Source organism: Dendrobates tinctorius, unplaced genomic scaffold (assembly GCF_039654945.1).
Source record: "Dendrobates tinctorius isolate UK_male_01 unplaced genomic scaffold, ASM3965494v1 ptg000155l, whole genome shotgun sequence".
NCBI classification, from domain to species: Eukaryota; Metazoa; Chordata; class Amphibia; order Anura; family Dendrobatidae; genus Dendrobates; species Dendrobates tinctorius.
This window is the reverse complement of record NW_027361822.1, coordinates 15,903,356-15,926,847: the sequence shown is the minus strand read 5'-3', so window position 1 is coordinate 15,926,847 and position 23,492 is coordinate 15,903,356. Positions and strand designations below refer to the sequence as shown.

The window sequence follows — 23,492 nt, the reverse complement described above, 5'->3', positions numbered from 1 at the left end:
AAGGGATTATCATCAATATAAATGTATTTTTCCTCCCAAACGGACATAACGATGTTGGCTAGGGACGGAGAAAATTTCGCACCCATACTCACGCCCTGTATCTGGAGAAAATACCTCTCATCAAAGGAAAAGTAATTATGCGTTAATAAGAATCGTATGGCCTTCAAAAGGAAAGTTTGAATATGTGCTAGATATTTGCTGTACTATAAGCACAGCTTATAGCAACATGATGGGGGGATAGAAGGATATAGTCCTACTACATCACAAGAGAGCCAAGAATAATCAGCCTGCCATTGAATTTTCTCTAATATAGAAACAGTGACTTTTCTGTCTCTCAAATAACTTGGTGTCAAAGGTACCAAAGGTTGAAGGTAGTGATCCACCCATTCCCCCAGTCTTTCACTAAATGAGCCTATCCCTGAGACTATTGGTCTAAAAGGAGGGGGAAAGATTTCTTTATGTACCTTGGGAAGTGAGTGGTACACTGGAATGATAGGTGAATCACAATAAATATACTTTTGTATTTTTTCAGAAATAGAACCCTCATTAACACCCTCTTGTAACAGCTGGGATAATTTTAAATTGAAAAAGGAGGTCGGATTAGAATGCAATTCATTATAAACATTAGTATCTTCTAGACTGGACAGATTCATTTTTTTGTAAAGTCCTGAATTGAGGATCACAATAGCCCCACATATTTCTGATTTAACAAACTGTAGAGAAAAGGTTGTATTGAAGATACCCTCCCATTTAAAAAAAAAAAAAAAAAAAAATGTGTGTGTATATATATATATATATATATTTATTGTAGCACGCGGGCTGCTTTGGTTGGTGTGCCAGGGCTGATTTTCAGTCCCAGACTGGCCCTGGAACCCACCCCCTGTATAGGGAGTGTCAGGGGCAAGACCAAGGGGGTGAGCCACCACGGCGGCTGGACCAGACGGCCGGCTCAGGGAGACACTCTTGAGTGTCTAGCAACAGGATACGAAACATAAAGCGAGGTCACAGGGTTTCTTCAACAAACGTGGTTTCAGACTTTAATCAGGTGCAAGGCATAAACAGAGAATCAGGTGCAGGGCACAAATAGTGAAACACGGCAAGGCGCGTGCAAGGGCACACCAAATGTTCCAGACATAACACGTGCTAGAAAACATACCAGGGTCCAGGGCAGGGTACATGTTAGGGGTCACACCAGAGTTCCTAGGAAGGATGGGTGCTAGGGCACGCCAGAGTCCAAGACAAGGTGCGTGCTAGGAGAACGCCAGAGTCCAAGGCAGGGTGCATGCTAGAAGACACGCCAGGGTCCAAGGAAGGTGCGAAGGCATCGGACTCCGAAAGACTGGCAAGGACTGACAGGATCCAGGCATCAGGATGTACAGTAGTCATCTGGTTCCGGACCACTGGCAGCGGTCGGCAGGCTTCAGGAATCCGGCAGACAAACCAGGATACGAGGCAGGGTGCATGCTAGGAGACACACCAGGGTTAGGTTCAAGGACAGAGGCCTGCGCGTGCAGTGGGCATGCCAGGGACAGGTATAAAGACGGAGGCCTGCGTGTGTAGAGGGACACGCCAGGGACAAGTACAATGAAGGAGGCCTGCGCGTGTAGAGGGACACGCCAGGGACATGTACAAGGACGGAGGTCTGCGCGTGTAGAGGGACACGCCAGGGAACATGGCAAGACCTGCGCGTACTTTTACAGAAGCACGGGGAGGTATGCCACGGGGCAGGTGAGGGCCTGCGTGTGCTAAGAGAAGCAGGGAGAGCATAGTGCAGAGACAGCATAGGTGCAAGGGAGCATAGAGAGCATGGCTGGGCACTGGCTAGCTGATCGGGCTGCAGCACTGACAGATGGGCAAGACTCAAGCAAAGCCGGCTGAGGCATGGCAGGCGACACAGCTGTCACTGACCGACGAGCACGGCTGAGGCACAAGCAGGCGAGCATGGCTAGGGCGGGCACGGCTGAGGCACAAACAGGAGGCTAGGAAGGCCAGGCATATGCAAAACAGGGAGCGGAACGCAGAGAGGAACATAGGCAGAAACACAGAGTCAGGTCAGAGAGAGAACAGAGCTAGCAGCGGAGCGTAGGCCGAAGCCCAGAGCCGGGCCAAGGCAGAGCCTTGGGACTAGACATGGAAATGTGCAAGAGAGCACAAAAGGACAGAGTACGGAAAACCAGACAGAGACAAGAAACATGAGAAGCACTACAAGGCTCAGAATAGCAAAGACCAGATATGGCGAAACATGCAAAGGCAGAGAACATTGGAAGGACTACAAGTCCAAGCATGACAGAGACAAAACATGGCACAAAAGACAACACAAGACATGGCACGAGACAAGAGGCAGAATACAAGCACAGAGCGTGTGCAGAGACGCACTACAGAGCAGAGTGCAGGGGCACAGAATACAGGGAGCGACCGAGCAGACCAACCAGCCATGCAGGGAAGCAACACGATACTCAGGCCCCGACCATAGGAAGGGGCGGTATGATATAGCACCATAGCACCTGGACTTCCGGGTCAGGATCAGGGAAGGACTTCCGGCTCAGATCCTCCAGGATCATAGAGAGCGTTGCTAAATCAGACTGGGCTGAACCATAGAGAAGGTCACATGATCAGGGGTTCCAGGAATACATAGAGGATTGCAGAATCTGACAGCACAGGAACATAGGAAAGGTCACACGATCAGGGGTTCCAGGAATACAGAGGATTGCAGAATCAGAGCAGACACGGATGGTTACCTAGCAACGGCGTGCAGCATCTTGCAGCACGAGACATAACGGGCATGAGAATTCAGTGCATGTGCACACCGCTCCAGGAGTCATGCGGCATAACGGACATGGCAGGCATGACAGATGCACCATTTCTGGGGCGGCAGCGGAGTGATATTTGTAGCCGGGGGGTCAAATATCCATGGCCCCTTCCTAGGCTATGAATATCAGCCCGCAGCTGTCTGCGTAGCCTTTCTGACCCTAAAATATAGGGGGAATCCATGTCAAATTTTTTTTGGGGGGTCCCCTGAATTTTAGAGCCAGAAAGCATACGCAGACAGCTGCAGGCTAATATTCATAGCCTATGGAGGGGCCATGTGTATTAACCCCTACCCAGGCTACAATTACCAGCCCGCTGTTGTCTGCTTAGCCTTTCTGGCCCTAAAATATAGGGGGACCCCACGTCAAATTTTTTTTTGGGGTCCCCTGAATTTTATAGCCAGAAAGGATACGCAGACAGCTGCGGGTTGAGATTCATAGGCTGGGAAGTTGCCATGGGTATTAACCCCTTCCCAGTCTACAAATATCAAGTCGCTGTTGTCTGGCTAGTCTTTCTAGCCATAAAATATAGGGGGTCACCTCCGAAAGTTTTTTTTTTTAAATTTTGTTTTGCTAACAAAAAATAAATTTGACACTACCTAAAAAAAACGTTATTTTAGGGTTAGGTTAGAGATGGGATTAGGGCTAGGTTAGAGATGGGATTAGGGTTAGGTTAGAGATGGGATTAGGGTTAGGGATGTGATTAGGGCATGGGTAGGGGTTATATGTAAATGTATTTTTTTTTTTTTGTATTTTGGTAAATGATATAGTAGCTAATTCCATTGTTGGTTTGTTTGTAGGTGCGTGATTTCCCAGTGCTTTGGGACCCCGTAGACAATTTGTACAAAGACCGTGGCCACAGGGATAGATGTTGGTGTAAAATTATGGCAGAACTGTACCCTGACCGGTATGCATTGCCAAAAGCAACCCAGTCTCAAATTGGTAAGTAACCGTTTATGTACCAATTTTTAGATAACTTGTTAATAAAGCAAGAAAGATTGGTAAAATTATGTTTACTTTTATTTTTTAGAAAAGGATGTCAAGCAACGATGGCGGTCGGTTCGTGACTACTTCAACAAATTCCTGGCAAGCTGCCAAAAAAAAAAAAACAGACCAAAAGTTTGGACACGCCTTCTCATTCAAAGAGTTTTCTTTATTTTCATGACTCCTAGGTTCTTCAAAGTAGCCATCTTTTGCTTTGATTAATGCTTTGCACACTCCTGGTTCTAGTTAGTCAACGGAAATGGTCTTCCACCAGTCTTGAAGGAGTTCCCAGAGATGCTTAGCACTTGTTGGCCCTTTTGCCTTCACTCTGCAGTCCAGCTCACCCCAAATCATCTCGATTGGGTTCAGGTCTGGTGACTGTGGAGGCCAGGTCATCTGGCATAGCACCCCATCACTCTCCTTCTTGGTCAAATAGCCCTTACACAGCCTGGAGGTGTGTTTGGGGTCATTGTCCTGTTGAAAAATAAATGATGGTCCAACTAAACGCAAACCGGATGGAATAGCATGCCGCTGCAAGATGCTGTGGTAGCCATGCTGGTTCAGTATGCCTTCAATTTTGAATAAATCCCCAACAGTGTCACCAGCAAAGCACCCCCACACCATCACACCTCCTTTTCCATGCTTCACGGTAGGAACCAGGCATGTAGAGTCCATCCGTTCACCTTTGTTAATTCATAGTTTTATGCCTTCAGAGTGAATCTACAATTTTCTTTGTCATGAAAATAAATAAAACTCTTTGAATGAGAAGATGCGGCCCAACTTTTGGTCTGTACTGTACATCTTCACTATGCGTAATAAAGCGCATGTGAAGCAACCACAAATTCAGACATGCGGCGCAGCTTTTCACAATACAGCATGTCTATTTATCTTGCGGTGGCGCTCATTGTCAGCAAAGATAAGTAGCACAGTGTATTGATAGCATGCGTTGATTCCGCATGTGTACAACGCAAACATGCGTTATCAACCTGCTATGCAAAATGGGGCACCGCTTTTTTCGTAGATATCTTTTGGAGTTGGCCAAAGCGTTGCTCATACAAAGCGTTTAAAATTTACATAATAATGTTTTTTTTTCTCTCAACAGCACTCAAGGGAACATAGTTTCGCAAGTGGAAGATTCAGAAGATGGAGCAGGATCCTGTGAAGTTGGTGACATCTTGCCACCATGTCCTGACACACCATCTGATGGAGCCCCATCTTCATCAGCTGCAGGAACATCTGTTTCTGCAGCTGATGGACCATTGGGTTCCTCAGAAGCTAGTGGACAACAAAATACTGCCTTTCCAGTATCTGCAGAGCCAACCAAAACAAAAAACAAAAAAGAAACACCAGGACACCAACTTGAAGGCAACATCTGAAAGGCTGGATTTGATAAGAAAAACGACCACTGAGGACGAATTTGATTTTTTTGGAATGACAATAGCCAGCGAGACTCGATCCCTGACACCGGAGAGGCAGTCGATCTTAATGAGCATGGAGCAGATGTCACTAACTGCTTTACAGGACCCTGCTCCCATTGCTCCCTATAACAATATCCTAATGGGCGCTTTTGGCCTATTCCGCCCTACACCACCCACCCAACAGCAGCGACCAGTGGAGTACAGACCACCCATGAACCACCAAAATTAATATACCCAGTCTGACTCTGGCAACTCCCAGGCAACCTATCCCTATACCCCAGAGTACCACTATCTGCCCTAATTTTTCAATGTTCACCATAGAATTTTTGACATTAACCAGACATGTGTACGTTTAGAACACCTTGGCCACTTCCACACAATAATCAAAAAAAATGTTCTTGTCGCCTCAAAATATCTGGTTTGTTGTTGTTAAAAAATAAATATATTTGGGAGTATTTCTGTTTGTATATGCCAACAATGATATTGAATTTATATTTATTTTTAAAATAAATTTTTTTTTTCAAATTTGTTTTTTTTTTTGGTTGACATTAACGGAAGTCTGATAGAAAATCCCTTGATCTATGACTATGTCATGGGTCGAGTATCACAGGACTATGGGATCAAAGTGATGGTATATGGAGCAGGAATTCTAGGATTTAAGATATGTGTGATGGTATATGGGCCAGGGAATATGTGATGGACAGCATCTCTGATGCTAAAAGGGCCCGGGCCCATGGGAAGGAGTAGATGTATGATGGCTATCTAGGCACTGGACTGTATGAAGGATAGGAAGAATGAAAATGTGTTAATTGAAACAGAAACCAATCACACACCGGGAATTAACAAACTTTTTTTATTGATTACCAAAACATTAATTTTTTTTTTACTTTTCATAAAAAATATGAATAACATTTACATATTACTTGAGGGGTCCTTAGTTTGTGACAATCAATCTTCTTCCATCTTTCACTGCTGTTCAGGCTGCCCAACACCAGCACACGAGTTTTGCCAGTGCACGGCACCTTCTGGACTCATAAAATAGTCAGTAAAGGTTTCTGTCACACGCACACCAGAGTTGGATGGTCTTCCCAGACACACGTTGCGCACAGGATTACATTCTGGCTGCTGGTACTCCAAATCCACCTCTGAGCTGTACTCCCGAGCATAGTTATGGAGTACACAGCATGCCTTAATCACAGCGTCAACGGTGTCTGGATCCAACTGGATGGGTATGTGAAAGATCCTCCACTGACTAGTCATGATCCCGAAGGTGCATTCCACATATCTGCGTGCATGACTCAGCCAATAATTAAAAATCCTCCGCCGGTCATCCAGTCCCCTTCGTGGGTATGGGCGCAGCAGGGTGGTCATTAAGGGAAATGCCTCATCTGATACCATCACAAGATCCAGGGCACTGGATCTGTGGAACCCGGCAAAGGTCTTGGGGCTGGGAGCGTTCCGCAATCTTGAAGAATTTGCTGACCAATCTGTGATGATTGCAACACCCGAGAATCCCCAGTACTGCCATAAGCACCAACGTTGATGGCAACAAATTTGTAATGTGCATCAGCCACCGCCATCAGGACCACCGAAAAATACTTCTTATAATTAAAGAAGCGTGATCCTGATCGTGGTGGCTGCTGAACCCTTACATGTTTACCATCAACTGCACCTATGCAGTTTGGGAAATTGGCCACAGACTCAAAGCCTGCTGCGACCTGCTGCCAAGTCTCCTCGGTTGGGGAAGGCATCACCATGGGCTGCAACTTCTGCCAGATGACGGCACATGTGCACCTCACAATTTGAGAGATGGTGGATTTACCAACTATAAATTGGAGGTGTAGGGATGTGTAGCTCCCTCCTGTGGCCAAAAATCTGCAAAGAAAAAGAAAAAAAATATTAGAAATGTGACCAAAACATGTAATTGAACCTGTCAGCTGACAGTTTACATGCGTGTTTTACATATCCCGATCTAAGAGACACCATGAAAAAATGTATGTGTCTGTGTGTGTGCGGCAGATATATGTCAACCGTCTGCTGCCCATGCGCTGTATCATTCCCACACGGATGGCTGCCAGGGAAGACGTGCAACAGGAAGCAAAGACACGGTGTCAGGTGGTGAAGAAGAAGCCCATTATTCCCTGATGGCAATGAAATCCGGCAGAGAAGGGGAGAATGATGGCAGCATCTTCAGCACCTGATGCCAGGGAACAGTGCTTCTTCACCTGTGCAGTGCGTGTCACACAGAGGACATCAATGTGTGTTGTCTGTGTACACATGTGCGTGACACTTTGTGGACCGTGCAACTGTTCTAAATCAGACAGGTCAGCGTTTTTTACACCCGGACACACGGGGCACAAAAACACGCTGACATGTGCATAGACCCATTAATTGGAGTGGGTGTACGTGTGTCAGTGTGTCAGGTACATGTGAAAACTTTCCTTACACGGACCTGACACACTGACGTGTGAAAGAGGCCGAATCACATACAAACCAAAAAATTATATACTTACCGCAAGGTGATGAGCAGCCTTTCCTCAGCAGTGATCGCCTTCCTCATAATCGTATCCGCAAAGGTCAGAGGTGGTGATAATATATCTAACAATCGGTCGAATACCGGGATGGACAGGCGGCAGAATAAGATGAATTTGTCCGGAAATCTGAAATTATAACATGAAAACAACATAGTTCCTGTGTATTTTTTTAAGAGATGGATTAAAGATATTTTGAACTTACCTCCTCAAATCTTGGTAAAGGACATAAAAATGCCCCTTCTCCTGTCGCTCAGCTACAAGCGTGTGCACCCACATTCTTCTGTTTCGCTTCCTCCTTCGTCGCTCCTGCAACTAAAATATAAATAAAGATTAATGACAAAAAACATTAAGGCAATGTGCCCACGTTGCGTAACAGCTGGGCAAAGTTCAGCGCAAATTCCTAAACTCCCGCCGCTGCCTATTCTGCTTCAGTACTAAAACACAGCATGTTCAAAAAAATCCAAACAATAAAAATTATTATCACCTTCCAACGGCCCCCAATAGGCTCAACGGCGCCCACGGCATGTTCGTCTCCCAATCCTTTTCACAAATGATCTGAGATGACGTGACGCTTGCAAGTAGTGTCTAGCGCGTCTGGGCGCACACCTGGAAAATGCGCAGGGCACAAAAACGCTGATAAACGCGTGCAAGCGCTAGACCCTGCGCCTGCCATGTTAAAGATAGGGGACCATTGCACATGCGACCAATAGTGCACGATGCGCTGTGCGATGAAACGCTAATGTGAAACCAGCCTTACCTCCTCTCTGTGCCGATTAAGGTTTTGCAGCATAAACCACATCAAAAGGATTCTATATGGCCTGCGGAGCAGGCATTGATGTGTGATCTGGTTCAGCAAAATGGAGAAGGGGGGTTGGACAAGGAAATGACATCATCTTTTTTTTTTATTTCCTCAGTCAACTTTGACAAACTTTATGTATGTATTTTGCTTTGAAAAACGCTGACAAAACTGGACCAAAAACCGCACCAAAAACCACACCAAAAACCCCAAAAACCGCACATGCGTTTTCTGGCATGAGCTGCGGTTTATGTGAAGAAAATACCGCAGCAGAATCCGCAGCGTGTGCACACACCCTTATGGTCAGTGGGTTCTCTCACTCGTTCTCGCTTTCTGCTGTAGAGTGTAAGCTCTTATGGTAAGTGGGGCCCTCTTTCTCCTGTAGAGTGTAAGCTCTTACACTCAGTAGAGTCCTCTCTGTCTCCTCAAGAGTGTAAGCTCTTATGGTTAGCAGGTCCTTTCTCTCTCTCTCTTCTGCAGAGTGTGTAACCTCTTATGGTTAATGGGGTCCTCTCTTTCTACTATAAAGTGTAAGTTCTTTAGTCAGCTGGAGTTCTGTCTCTCCTCTCCTTTACATGTATTTTCAGATCATTAACAAGCTTTCAAGAATTGAAATTTGCTCAAATTTATTGGTCGCAAATCTAATTTTGGGGGCAAATTCAGTAAATTTGAATTTCAAAAGATCCGCTCATCTCTAATATAGACTACATTTATGTATTTCTCTTTTTGAAATTAATTCATTTTTATTAGTTGCTGCATACACAAGTTATGCAGCTGATTAACCCCTTAACCCCCAGGGTGGTTTGCACATTAATAACCGGGCCAATTTTTACAATTCTGACCACTGTCTCTTTATGAGATCATAACTCTGGAATGCTTCCATGGATCTCCATGATTCTGACATTGTTTTCTCGTGACATATTGTACTTCATGTTAGTGGTAAAATTTCTTTGATATGACTTGTGTTTATTTGTGAAAAAACGGAAATTTGGCAAAAATTTTGAAAATTTCGCAAATAAATTTTCATGCCCTTAAATCACAGAGATAAGGCACACAAAATACTTAATAAATAACATTTCCCACATGTCTACTTTACATCAGCACAATTTTGGAACTAAAATTTTTTTTCGTTAGGACGTTATAAGTGTTAAAATTTGACCAGCGATTTCTCATTTTTACAACACCATTTTTTTGGGGGGCCTCATCACATTTGAAGTCACTTTGAGGGGTCTATATGATAGAAAATAGACAAAAGTGACACCATTCTAAAAACTTCACCCCTGAAGCTGCTCAAAACCACATTCAAGAAATTTATTAACCCTTCAGGTGCTTCACAGGAATTTTTGGAATATTTTTTAAAAAATTAACATTTAACTTTTTTTCACATAAAATGTAGTTTAGATCCAATTTTTTTTATTGGACCCAAAAAGTTGTTGTACAATTTGTCCTGAGTACGTTGATACCCCATATATGCAGGTAAACCACTGTTTGGGCGCATGGCAGAGCTCAAAAGGGAAGGAGCGCCTTTTGACTTTTCAATTCGAAATTGGCTGGAATTGAGATTGGACGCCAAGTTGCCCCTGATGTGCCTAAACAGTGGATACCCCCCACAAGTGACACCATTTTGGAAACTAGACCCCCTAAGGAACTTATCTAGATGTGTGGTGAGCACTTTGAACCCCCAAGTGCTTCACAGAAGTTTATAACGTAAAGCCGTAAAAATACAAAATCATATTTTTTTGCAAAAATGATTGTTTTTGCCCCCAATATTTTATTTTCACAATGGTAACAGGAGAAATTGGACCCAAAAAGTTGTTCAATTTGTCCTGAGTGCGTCGATACTCTATATGTAGGGGTAAATCACTGATTGGGCGCACAGCAGAGCATGGAAGGAAAGGAGCACCATTTGACTTTTTCAACTCAGAATTGGCTGGAATTGAGATTGGACGCCATGCTGCGTTTGGAGAGCACCTGATGTGCTTAAAAAGTGGAAACCCCCCAATTCTAACTCCAACCCTAACCCCAACACACCCCTAACCCTAATCCCCAGCCCTAGCCATAACCCTAACTGCAAACCTATGACTATCCACTGGATTAGCACTTGCTTTAAATTGTCTTTTGATTATGCACACTCTGCTGCCGGACTGCACATGGCTTTGGGACATTAATCTAATTTCTACCATGGTGTTGTTTCGACTACAATCTTACTACTATTTATGCTTGGGAACCCATGTTTTTTCTAGGGTCATTTTTTTCCTTTTAAGTCATTTTTCTTATTGAATTATTGTATGTATATTATTTAATAAACAATTCCTTTTGATGACCTTCACCAAACGGTGCCCGGCGCACCATCAAAATGACGCATGCGCGTCATCCGCTCAATGCCGACTTTTATTTCCCATTGACTTGCATTGGAGTCTGGTTTCAGACGAAACTCCGACTTTTTTTTGCCCTAGTCGGACCAGTTTCATCCGACTCAAATTTTGTTTCATTCGGGTTTCACGAAACCCGATCCGACCAAAGTCGCTCAACTCTAGAACCTACTGTCATATCTTCAAAGGACCTAAGTAGGTGATAATTGTCTTGCATGTGTCCTGCTGCGTGATTTAATAACTTACCTCTTTCCTCCACTCATACAGACTGTCCAGCATGTACAAGCTATTAAATGAGTCAAATAAAGTCTCACTGCGAGATCATTCTATCTATAACTGTAAAGCCATGAGAAGATTCTTAGCCAAATCATCTGGAATCTTCAGGTCATAAGCAGAATCAGCACCAGCCAAATTTGGATATAAGCCATGCAGGGAGAAATGGGCTAAACACTTTCTCAAAGTCACAGTGTCATCAAAGGTAATGTCATCCTTCTGTGCCATGCGTTTCCTATACAGCAACCCCTGCCTCTTTCTTTTACCGTACAATTTTAAATAAGGAACCCGCTAAGCCTGCTCTGGTTATTGAGTTTCTTTCTTCCCTAATTTGTTACAGACTGACAAAGATTAAACATGAGTGTCTGTGGCATTTAAATCCTATTACTATTACTTTTTTGCTGAAAATGCCCTAAATAATATTAGGTCATTTGGATTTCTAAATTGAAAAATAATAATAATAATAATAATCTTTATTTATATAGTGCCGACATATTCCGCAGCGCTTTACAGTTTAACAGTTTCAAAACATAAGTCATAAGTAACAACGTTAACAATACAATAATTAAAGCAAAGTAAGACGACCCTGCTCGTGAGAGCTTACAATCTACAATGAGGTGGGAGAGATACAAAGTACAGTGATGTATTTACAATGATGGTCCAGCCATCTTGAGGGAGTGGGGGTTAGATGAGGATAGTGAATGGGCTACACACGCACACTTACACATAGAATGACTTTGATTAGTGAACGTGATAGGCCGCTCTGAACAAATGTGTTTTGAGGGAGCGCCTAAAACTATGCAAATTGTGGATAGTCCTAATTTCTTGTTGTAGAGCATTCCAGAGGATTGGCGCAGCGCGGGAGAAGTCTTGGAGTCAGGAGTGGGAGGTACGGATTAGTGCAGAGGTTAGTCGAAAGTGATTTGCAGAGCGCAGTGGTCGGTTAGGCCGATAGACAGAAATGAGGGAGGAGATGTAGGGGGGGTGCTGCACTGTGGAGAGCTTTGTGGGTGAGAACAAGTACTTTGAATTGGATCCTATAATGAATGGGGAGCTAGTGTAAGGACTGGCGAAGAGCGGATGTGTCCGAGTACTGATTAGCCAGATAGATGACCCTGGCTGCTGCATTAAGTATGGAGAGGGGATAGTCGAGTAATGGGGAGGCCAATTAATAGAGCATTGCAGTAATCCAGGTGGGAGTGGATCAATGCTACAGTGAGGGTTTTTGTTGTTTCCATGGTGAGAAAAATGCGGATTCTAGAGATGTTCTTTAGGTGTAAGCAGCAAGAGCGGGCAAGAGATTGTATATGGGATGTGAAGGAAAGATTGGTGTCAAATATAACACCGAGACAGCGCGCCTGCTGCCAGAGTGTTATTATAGTGCCACCCACAGAGGGAAATGTCAGATTTAGGGAGGTTAGTAGACGGCGGGAGCAGAAGAAGTTCAGTTTTGGAGAGGTTGAGTTTCAGATAGAGAGCGGACATGATGTTGGAGACTGCGGACAGTCAGTCACTGGCGTTCTGTAGTACAGCGGGGGTAAGGTCGGGGAATGACGTGTATAGTTGTGTGTCATCAGCATAAAAATGGTACTGAAAGCCAAATCTGCTGATGGTCTGTCCAATTGGGGCTGTGTAGAGAGAGAAGAGAAGGGGACTAAGGACTGAGCCCTGAGGTACCCCGACAGCGAGAGGAAGAGGAGATGACGTGGAGCCAGAGAACAAAACACTGAAGGAGCGGTCAGAAAGATAGGAAGAGACCCAGGAGAGAGCAGTGTCCTTATTGCCTAGTGATTGGCGCCTAGAGAGTAGGAGATAGTGGTCAACAGTGTCGAAAGCTGCAGATAGGTCAAGAAGAATGAGCAGAGAGTGGTGACCGTTACGTTTTGCTGTCAGAAGGTCATTGGTCACTTTGATGAGTGCAGTTTCAGTCGAATGTAGGGGGCGGAAGCCGGACTGTGAAGGGTCTAGAAGGGAGTGAGTGGAGAGGTAACGGGTAAGGTGGGAGTAAACTGGGCGCTCCAAAAGTTTAGAGATGAAGGGGAGATTGGAGACAGATGTGAGGGAATGGGGTCGGTAGTGCATGTGGTCGGACGAGAAGAGAGGAGTCTGGAGACTTCTTCTTCTGTGATGGGATCAAATGTGGAAAGTGAGCCACGGGAGATGCAGGAAGGGATGGGAGTCACAGCACTTGGTGGTTGGGAGCAGATTTCCTGATGGATATTATCTATTTTTTCTGTGAAGTGGGAGGCCAGGTCATCAGCACAAATGTCTGTGATAGGGGCTTGTAGTTTTGGCCTGAGGAGGGAGTGAAAAGTGTTGAAAAGTTTTTTGGGGTTGTTGGCTAATGAGGAGATCAGGGTGGTAAAGTAGGTCTGTTTGGTGAGGTGAAGGCACCAGTCTGGTGCCAAAATGCATTGGTGAAATAAAAACCTTCATTTTATAGCATCTAGGATTTTTCATTTCAGCAAGTGCAGCCCAGGTAATGTGATCTCCCCACTAAAGTTAAAGGGAACCTGTCAGCAGTTTTGGCCAATATAAGATACAGCCATCAACTTTCAGAGCTTATACACAGCATTCTATAAGCCCCCAACTCGACCTGGAAGAACTGAAAAATACGTTTTATTATACTCAAGTGCAGGGCGGTCCGGTCCAATGGGTGTTGCTGGTCTTGGTCCAGTGTCTCCAACCTTTTTATGATCACCGCCCTCCTGCTTGCTTTTTGTAGATGACACGACCCTGCATCATCCACACAAGCTCCCCAGCATCGCGCTCCTGCTCAGGCATATGTCTCTGCCCTGTTGAGGGCAGAGCAAAGAACTGCAGTGCACAGATGTTGGGGCTCTTTGACCTTTTCCGCACATACGCACTGCAGTACTTTGCTCTGCCCTCAACAGACCCTCGGGTTGAGGTCAGATATAGAGCATTATAGAATGCTGTGTATAAGCCCTGAAAGGTGATGGCTGCATCTTACATTATATTGGCCAAAACTGTTGACAGTTTCCCTTTAAATAATAATGCGTAGGTGCAGCAAAACCAAGAAGACAGTGGCCCCATTTTTACAAAGACTAGATATCTTAGGATTCATTCATATTTCATAGCTGGCCAGCTGAGATACTGGAGACATTGGGCACAATAGCATTACTCTGCAGCTAACAATTGTTTTCAGCTATACTTGTCCACCAATGCTATAATACCTGACACTGTTAAACATTTCAAAATTTTTTGAGTTACTACATCTCGTAGATAGCAGGAGATAAGGCACTCACTTTATGCTTCTTAGTCCTGTTCTGGTATTCAAACTTGTTAGACTGAAATAACCGACCTTCTTTTATTGGGAATTCCAACTTTTACTACCAGCTACCCTGGAACATGCTTGTAAAGTATGGAAAGAGATAGCCAAAGTGTTCAAACCAACATTTATTAGCAATTGGTAACAGGTTTTTAATTACAGTTATAGCCACAAATATAATATATACATGTTTGATTCCAAATAAATACCTATACATCAATTTGGAGAACACATTACTCAGTAGTTGCAAATGTTCCTTATTCATTGGTTAGTGGTCTAGATTGTGTTCCCTTTCTTTTTCTCTTAGATTACTTTAGCTTTAGGCTGAGTGCCCACGTTGCAGAAATGCTGCGGAATTTTCCACAGCATCTCCACAACGCCCCGCCGCGGGTAAAACGCATGCGGAATTCGCATGCGTTTTGCTAGCGTTTTTAGCTTGCAGAATGCTAGCGTTTTTCCAAGCGATTTGAAGCATCAATAGTAAAAGATAGAATGTTAAAAATAATTTAAAAAAATAAAAACTAGGGATATACTTACCCTCTGTCGGCCCCCGGAGTCCTCCAGGTTCTCAGCGGCGCTGCCAGCATCTTCCGTTCCCCGGGATGTGATATAGAAGGGTTAATGGTTTGCCTTTAACTGTCTTTAATTCTTTAATAGCCTTTTGCCTTTCATTGCTAGAATTTATTCTCATGACGCAGCAGTCTGTCAGTCTCCTCTTCAAGGAGACCATACTTCTTATCATATATGTTCTCAATAGTTAGCCACAACATGTTCTGGGTACATTGTAAACAAGGTATGACCCTGGGTAACAGGGGCGGGGCTACATGAGCTACATATTTGTTGTAAATGGTATAAAATATTGCCTTGTGTTTCATTACGAGTCAGATAAAGTGACTTGCTCACAATCAGTGTGCAGTTTTCTTTTTCTCCAAGTGCTTGTAAATTAAGGGCGTAAACTCCTAATTTGGCCTCACTGGTGATCTGGCATGTCTGACTTTGGGTCAGAACGAAAACAGCTACAACACATGCATTGCACGAATGACCTCTGATGACGTAGCATCACGCGACCGCGACTTCATCTGGGGTGATTCTCACAATGCATCCCTGGGAACGGAAGTTGCTGGCAGCGCCGCGTGCACCGCTGAGTACTCCGGGGGCCGACAGAGGGTATGTATATCCCTATTTTTTATTTAAATTCTATTTTTTACAGGAATATGGTACCCAGGACCTTTCCTCCAGACCCTGGGTACCATCCGCACATGAAGCGCTCACTTTACGCACGGTGGGCATAGCCACATGCGTAAAGTGAGCGTTTCAAAGCAATTCTATGGCGGTGGAATCGCCGCAATTCCGCAGAATTAATGGACATGCTGAGGATTTTACTGCTATAAGATTCCGCAGTGGAAAAATTTGCAGCATTGGCACAGCAACTGCGGAATCCCATAGGTTTGAATGGGAATGCTTTTCTTAAGCGTTTCCGCAGCGGCAAAAACGCGGCGGAAACTCTTAAACGCGACATGGGCACACAGCCTTACTGTATCTGTTATATGAGCCAGATTACAAAAAAAGTCTAAAATGTAAAGAAAACAAGAATGCAATAATTTAGAAGTCTCTTATTGCCATATTCTATTCACAATAGAACCTAGAAGATAGATCAAATGGACTGAGGCAAAATGGAAAACTCCAGATGGATCAAAATGTTACATTTTTTATGCAAACCAAGGACGCTGTGACCTGCAGACTCAAAAGGAGAGGGACCATCCAGATTGTTATCAGAGCACAGTTCAGAAGCCTGCATCTCTCGTGGTATGGGGTTACACTGGTGCCTATGTCACTGGCAACTTAGACATCTTGAAAGGCACTTTCAATGCTGAGCAATATAGAGGTTTTAGAACAACATATGCTTCATCCAGACCTTGTCTATTTCAGAAAAAGCCTTATTTCAGTAAGGCCGGGGCCACACTGCGTTATGGCAGTCTATTAGACGGACTGAGTTACACCACGGTATAACGCGGTGTTATGCAGTCCGTTAACGCTGCCATAGACCCCCATTATCGGGCGCATCGCGACGCATGCCGTGAAGTGGCACGCGTTCACGATGTGCCATCATTCAGTGACGGAACCTCGGACGCGGTCTGCAGCGTCTGAGGCGCCGTCATAGCTAGCGCTGATGAGTCATCAGCGCTAGCGGGTATAGCATAACGCGATCACATTCGCTATGTGTTGAACAGGCTGGTTAAACGTAATGTGAACCTGGCCTAAGACAAAGCTAAACCACATATTGCATCCATCACAACAGCGCGACTTATCAGAAGAAGAGTTCTGGTGATAAATTGGCCACCTTCAATCAAGACCTTTCATCAATTGGCAAGTGAAGAAAAAAAATCCAATAAAGAAGACCCCATACTGTTGAGCATCTAGAATCCTACATATGACAAGAAAGGGACAACATGCCTCTACTAAAATGGAATCAATTGCTCTTCTCACTACTCAGATGTTTATAGACTCTTGCAAAAAAAAAAAAAAAAGGTGTTGCTGTACAATTGTAAACACTATCTCAATTCTTTTAGATGTGTGGCTGCCATCAATTTCTAAATTAGTTAATTTTGTCAAAAGAAATGGAAAAATATTTCACATTCATTTTATTATATGTTCGGTTTTAAATAAAATATGATAATAAGAGATTTCAAAATTATTGCATTCTTGTTTTCTTCACATAGAACCCAGCATCCCAACTTTTTTTGGCATTTGGATTGCACGATATCTTGCACTATTAGAAATAAAAGTAAATGACTACTTCCCTTTGTGCATTTGTTGATGCTTAAGTAGATTTTTTTTGTGAACAAAACATTTCCCACATTCAGGACATAAAAATGGTTTTGATTCTGTGTGAGTCTTTTCGTGGTCAACAGGATTGGACGCCTGATGCCTAATAAGGCCCGATTTCTGGTTAAAACATTTTCCACATTGTGAACATGAATATGGCTTCTCCCCTGTGTGACTCCTCTCATGTCTAATAAGATGTGATTTCTGAATAAAGCGTGTTCCACATTGTGAACATGAATAAGGCTTCTCCCCTGTGTGACTTTTCTCGTGTCTATCAAGATGTGATTTCTGTACAAAACAAGTTCCACATAGTGAGCAGGAATACGGCTTCTCCCCGGTATGAATTTTCTGATGCCTAACAAGATGTGTTTTTTGGTTAAAACATTTTCCACATTCTGTGCATAAGAATGGCTTCTCCCCTGTGTGAATTCTCTGATGTGTAATCAGATCAGATTTCTGTTTACATCGTTTCCCACATTCTGTACATGGAAAAGGCCTATCTCCTCTGTGAATTCTTTCATGTTTAACAAGGCGTGATTTTTCTGAAAAACATTTTCTGCATTTAGAACATGAATATATATTCTCACCTGTGTGACTTATCTGATGTGTAACAAATTCTGAAGATGAAAATTCCTCTACTTCTGTGTCACTTGTCTCCTGTTTAACACTATCTGATCCATCTATAAAAAAATCCATACATGAAAATGTCTTCTCTGTGTGAGTACGTTGATGTTCCAAAACACCTCTGCTGTTGATCCTATATTGCAAAACAGTCTGCAATGAATCAGAAGACAGGAACTGTTGAAAGGGATCAGATGATAAATCTTTGCTGTATAGCTCTGAAGGTATGTCTGGGATAATTGAATGCTCTTCATCTTCATATGCACCTTGTGTGACACCATGATCATTTGCTTTAAACTCTGGAGACATCACATGCCCCTCCGAGCTTCTTATAGAGTCATCTAAGGAGAAAGAAACAGAGGTTTTATTTTGAATTAATATCACCATCTATAATATAACGGGCTAAGCGTCACTCTGTCTGAAGCCTCTATAGACTGCGCAAGCGTGACGCGCCTGCGCAGTCTTGCTCCAGACAGAGTGACGCATCCCCCCACAGAGTGACGCAGACCCCCAAGAGAATGCGGTATGCGTAAGCACTGAACGCATACCGCGATCTCTGCAACACCTTACCGAGCCGGTTTTGCTGTTGCCGCGGGGTCTTGCACCTTCATGTGACGTCAGAAGAGGGAGGGTTATGGCGTCGGAATTGGCGCATGCACAGTCCGCGCTTACCGCCGCCATTTTGTAGAAGACACACTGCAGTGTCTTCAAGAACATGGCGGCGAAAAGCGAGGACTGCGCCGACGCCCAGTCTGGCACCACAACACGCGCAGAACAGGACAGCACTGGACACGGGGAAGAAAGGTGAGTATAAATGTTTGTTTTTTTTAATCTGTGTAGTTTAATAGGGGTGAGGGGGACCATTCATATCAGGATTGGGGGGTGAGGGGACCATGCATACCAGGATTGGGAGGTGAAGGGACCATGCATATCAGGATTGGGGGGTGGGGGGGACCATGCATACAAGGATTGGGGGGTGAGGGGACCATGCATATCAGGATTGGGGGGTGAGGGGACCATGGCTATCAGGATTGGGGGGTGAGGGGACCATGCATACCAGGATTGGGGGGTGAGGGGACCATGCATACCTGGATTGGGGGGTGAGGGGACCATGCATACCAGGATTGGGGGGTGTGGGGACCATGCATACCAGGATTGGGGGGTGTGGGGACCATGCATACCAGGATTGGGGGTGAGGGGACCATGCATACCAGGATTGGGGGGTGAGGGGACCATGCATACCATGATTGGGGGGTGAGGGGACCATGCATACCTGGATTGGGGGGTGAGGGGACCATGCATACCAGGATTGGGGGGTGAGGGGACCATGCATACCAGGATTGGGGGGTGAGGGGACCATGCATACCTGGATTGGGGGGTGAGGGGACCATGCATACCAGGATTGGGGGGTGAGGGGACCATGCATACCTGGATTGGGGGGTGAGGGGACCATGCATACCATGATTGGGGGGTGAGGGGACCATGCATACCAGGATTGGGGGGTGAGGGGACCATGCATACCAGGATTGGGGGGTGAGGGGACCATGCATACCAGGATTGGGGGGTGAGGGGACCATGCATACCAGGATAGTGGATGAGAGGACCATGCATACCAAGATAAGGATGAGGGGGCCACGCATACCATAATAGGGATGAGAGGGCCGTGCATACTAGGATTGGGGGGTGAGGGGACCATACATACCAGGATAGGGATGAGGGGTGCAGCACATACCAGGATGGGAGACCATATATAAATAAAAAAGCCCGCCACCGGGGCGTAGAACGGGTTCATGGCTAATGATGTTATATCGATATTATGTATTTTTTTTGTATGAAAGTCAGTATATAACTAACAAAATTTAATATAAGACATAAAAGTACTTAATAACCACTTTTTGATAAACACTGTGTGGTATCACATCATATTAAGTCTGTATTATTAACGCATATTCTTATCTTAGTGATTTTTAAACCATTATGAATACATGTCTAAAACTGTATAATATGTATAATAGTGCAAAGCTTAGAATACTGAAACACAAAGGTAAATTATGTAATATATATATATATATATATATATATATATATATATACACACACACACACACATACTGTGAGGTAGCGCTGTCATTCAAGTAGGGGATACTCGCTCAGCAGCCACACAAAATCAGATCCGGCACAGGTTTTCCATAAACTCATAACAGTCCATGCGGTTTATTTAGCAGCATAAACCCACAGAAGCAACACAAAGTTCATTTACAGCATAGCGTCCATTATAGGTTCACTCTGGTTATCCTTATATCACAGAGGTAATGTAAATGTCCATTACAATGGCTCTTCAGCCTCAGCGTTATCTCACCCACGTCAGGGTCACTCATGGTTCCTCATACTGGAGACGTTCATTCCCTCCAGGGAATTACCAGACACTTGCAGCCATTAAACACAGCGTCCACACGTGCTGTCAGGAAGACAGACATCTCTTTGCACGAGACCTTCCATATGGACCAATCGGGTCCCTGCATTTACTCTCATGTGACCTACCCTGGCCACCTTATGTGGTCCGTAGCCACGTGATGAGGTCACATGGCTATGACCTCATCACAGGTCCTTCACACACACATATACACTTTACAATAGCGTTAATAAACACACCCCCTGGGTGGGTTTGGCGGTAACTAGTTCCTGACACATTGAACCAGCACCTCAGCAGTATCACTGTTGATTAACACACACATAAATCTCCATCTCAAGGCAACCCACCTAGAGATACATAACGTCATTCCGTATTTTGCCATTCATCCACTCTCCTGGGACATCCATACAGCTCCCCCTAGCGGACATAGTGGTCACTACACCACAATATAATATAATATAATATATATATATATATATATATATATATACACACACACACTATATATATGTATATATATATTGTAAGGTAGCGCTTGTTATTCAGGTAGGGGATACTCGCTAGGCAGCCAAATAACCAGGTCTGGCACGGGTTTCTCTTATAACTCCAGCAGTCCATGCGGTTTATTAAGCATCATAAACCATGACCAGCAACAGAAAGTTCATATCAACAGCATAGCGTCCATGACAGAGCTCCACTCTGTCAACCCTGTAGTCACACAGGTTATGCAGTTTCCAATACGCAGGCTCCCTAGCCTCACCCCGTGGCCGGGTTACCTCATCGTTGCTTCACCACACTGCAGATGTCCATTCCCTCCCCTGGGAACTCTCAGGCACTTGCAGCCATTAAACACAGCGTCCACACATACTGTTCAGAAGGCAGCCACATCTTCCTCATTCGGTCTCACATCAGCCCAGACGAGACCTTTCATACGGACCAACCGGGACCAAGCATTCACTCATGTGACCTACGCTGGCCACCTTATATGGTAATCAGGCTCATTACCTTCCTTTACCAGAATAGGGAGTTCACCAGACCTCAGTGACGAAGGGGAAAATGAACTCACAACAGAGAGCTTTCCAGGTAGCTAGTGAGACGGGCTGGACCAACTACCTACAAACCCACCTAGGGGCGGGTATCTAGAATGCCATATTGATACAGGAAAGATGTATATCTTTGTACCGTGTTAGCCAGTAGATAGAAAAATATTCAGAATTGAGAGTCCTCAGTGGTTGATACCTTTTAATGGCTAACTGAAAAGATGGTAACACATTGCAAGCTTTCGAGACTACTCAGGTCTCTTCATCAGGCATAGACTAATACAAAATCTGAAGAGTCACATATTTATGCACAATACAGCACAGAAAAAATGCAATAGATGAGACAAGTGACGTGAAGCAGAAATGATTATGGGAGAGGAAGAAACATAAATATTGGACCAGTTCATAGATAAGGAGTCCGGATGTTTTATTGTCCTCTGATTGGGGTCTCCTAATGTGTTGTGATGCCCCCACAGGGGCTTAGGAGCAAATTCCTTAATTGATGTAAAAAGACATAAATCCATGCGACACATTCATTCCAGCATTGAGAGTGTCAAAGGTCGTCATAAATTTATACTCACAGACTCTTCTCTCTCTCTGAGATGTGAAGTTACCTTTCAATACCAGTAATTTCATATCCATGGTGTTGTGGTCCATCATACAAAAATGTTTTGCCACAGGTAGATCCATTCTTTTTTCTCTTATTGTGTGACGATGAGCATTCATCCTTGTTCTAAGCTTTTGCCCTGTCTCCCCCACATACAGACCCCCAGTTGGACATTTAGTACAAATATTTAAGTACACCACATTAGATGTAATGCAGCTGAAAGTACCTGGGATCTTGTAGTCCTGATGTGAATTGGGGATCTTTATCTTGTCCGTGGTCATTATACCGTGGTCATTATAGATGGACAGGTTTTACATTTTTTCTGGTTGCAAGGAAAGGTTCCTCCAGCTGTTGGGGAGGACAGGGAGCTTCTGACAATGATGCTTCTTAGATTTGGGGGATGCCTAAAGCACAGTAGTGGGGGGTCTGGAAAAATGGATTGTAATCAGGCATCATTTTGTAGTAAAGGTTGTAATTTCCGTGCAGCTCCCCTTAACACTTCCAGATTTGGGTTGTAGGTGACTACTAGAGGCACAACTGACCTATTTAATAAACTAGGAGCAATAGGTCCTCTACCAGAAGGAACCATCCTGGCCACCATGGATGTGGAACCTTTGTACTCTAATATCCCACACCAAGATGGATTAAATGCCTGCAAATTCTTCATGGAAAACACAGGGACAGATGCTGATGCTGTAGTGAAACTTATAAAATTCATCCTCACCCACAATTACTTTGAATTTGACAACAAGATCTATCTACAGGAGACTGGCACCGCTATGGGAAGTAAAATGGCTCCACAGTATGCAAATCTTTTCATGGCCAAGCTTGAAAGCGACTTTTTGTCCTCATGCCCCATCAGGCCCCTGGCCTACTACCGCTTCATTGATGATATTTTAATCATCTGGACGGAGTCTGAGCAACAGCTAAAGACATTCGACGAACAGTTTAATCAATTTCATCCCACCATCAATTTAACACTCAACTACTCCAGCACTGAGATGAACTTTTTGGACACCATCATTAAGCTAAAGAACAATGAAATAGAGACATCCCTGTATCAGAAGCCAATCAACCGTCCAACATACCTTAAATGGGACAGTTTCCATCCAAAACACAAAGAACTATTATCTATAGCCAAGCCATCAGATACAATCGTATATGTTCCAACCCCATGGATAGAGACAAACACCTCGGTCGCCTCAAAAAGACCTTTTTGAATCAGGGCTACCATCCAAGAACAATTGAAAACCAAATTACAAGAGCCACCAGAATGTCAAGGAATCACCTGCTACATTACAAAGCTAAAGAAGAAAATAACCGGGTGCCTCTAGTAGTCACCTACAACCCAAATCTGGAAGTGCTAAGGGGAGCTGCACGGAAATTACAACCTTTACTACAAAAAGATGCCTGATTACAATCCATTTTTCCAGACCCCCCACTACTGTGCTTTAGGCAGCCCCTGTCAGAGACACCGCACTACACTTGCTCATAGAGCCAGTGCGCGTGTCC

The 23,492-nt window shown here is 44.2% G+C and overlaps 1 protein-coding gene across 2 annotated transcripts in view; it reads right to left on the bottom strand.

The window, feature by feature from the left end:
• Positions 1-23,492, bottom strand: part of LOC141051054 (uncharacterized) — a 176,487-nt gene that overhangs the window by 92,997 nt on the left and 59,998 nt on the right. Inside the window, exon 7 of one of the 2 annotated variants that reach the window (XM_073547878.1) lies at positions 14,586-18,261. The exons of the other annotated variant lie outside the window; for it this stretch is intronic. Coding sequence (XP_073403979.1) covers positions 17,267-18,261 — 995 coding nt within the window. The 3' untranslated portion in view covers positions 14,586-17,266. Of the gene's footprint in view, positions 1-14,585; positions 18,262-23,492 lie in introns of those variants that run through there. 2 annotated transcript variants of the gene reach the window in all.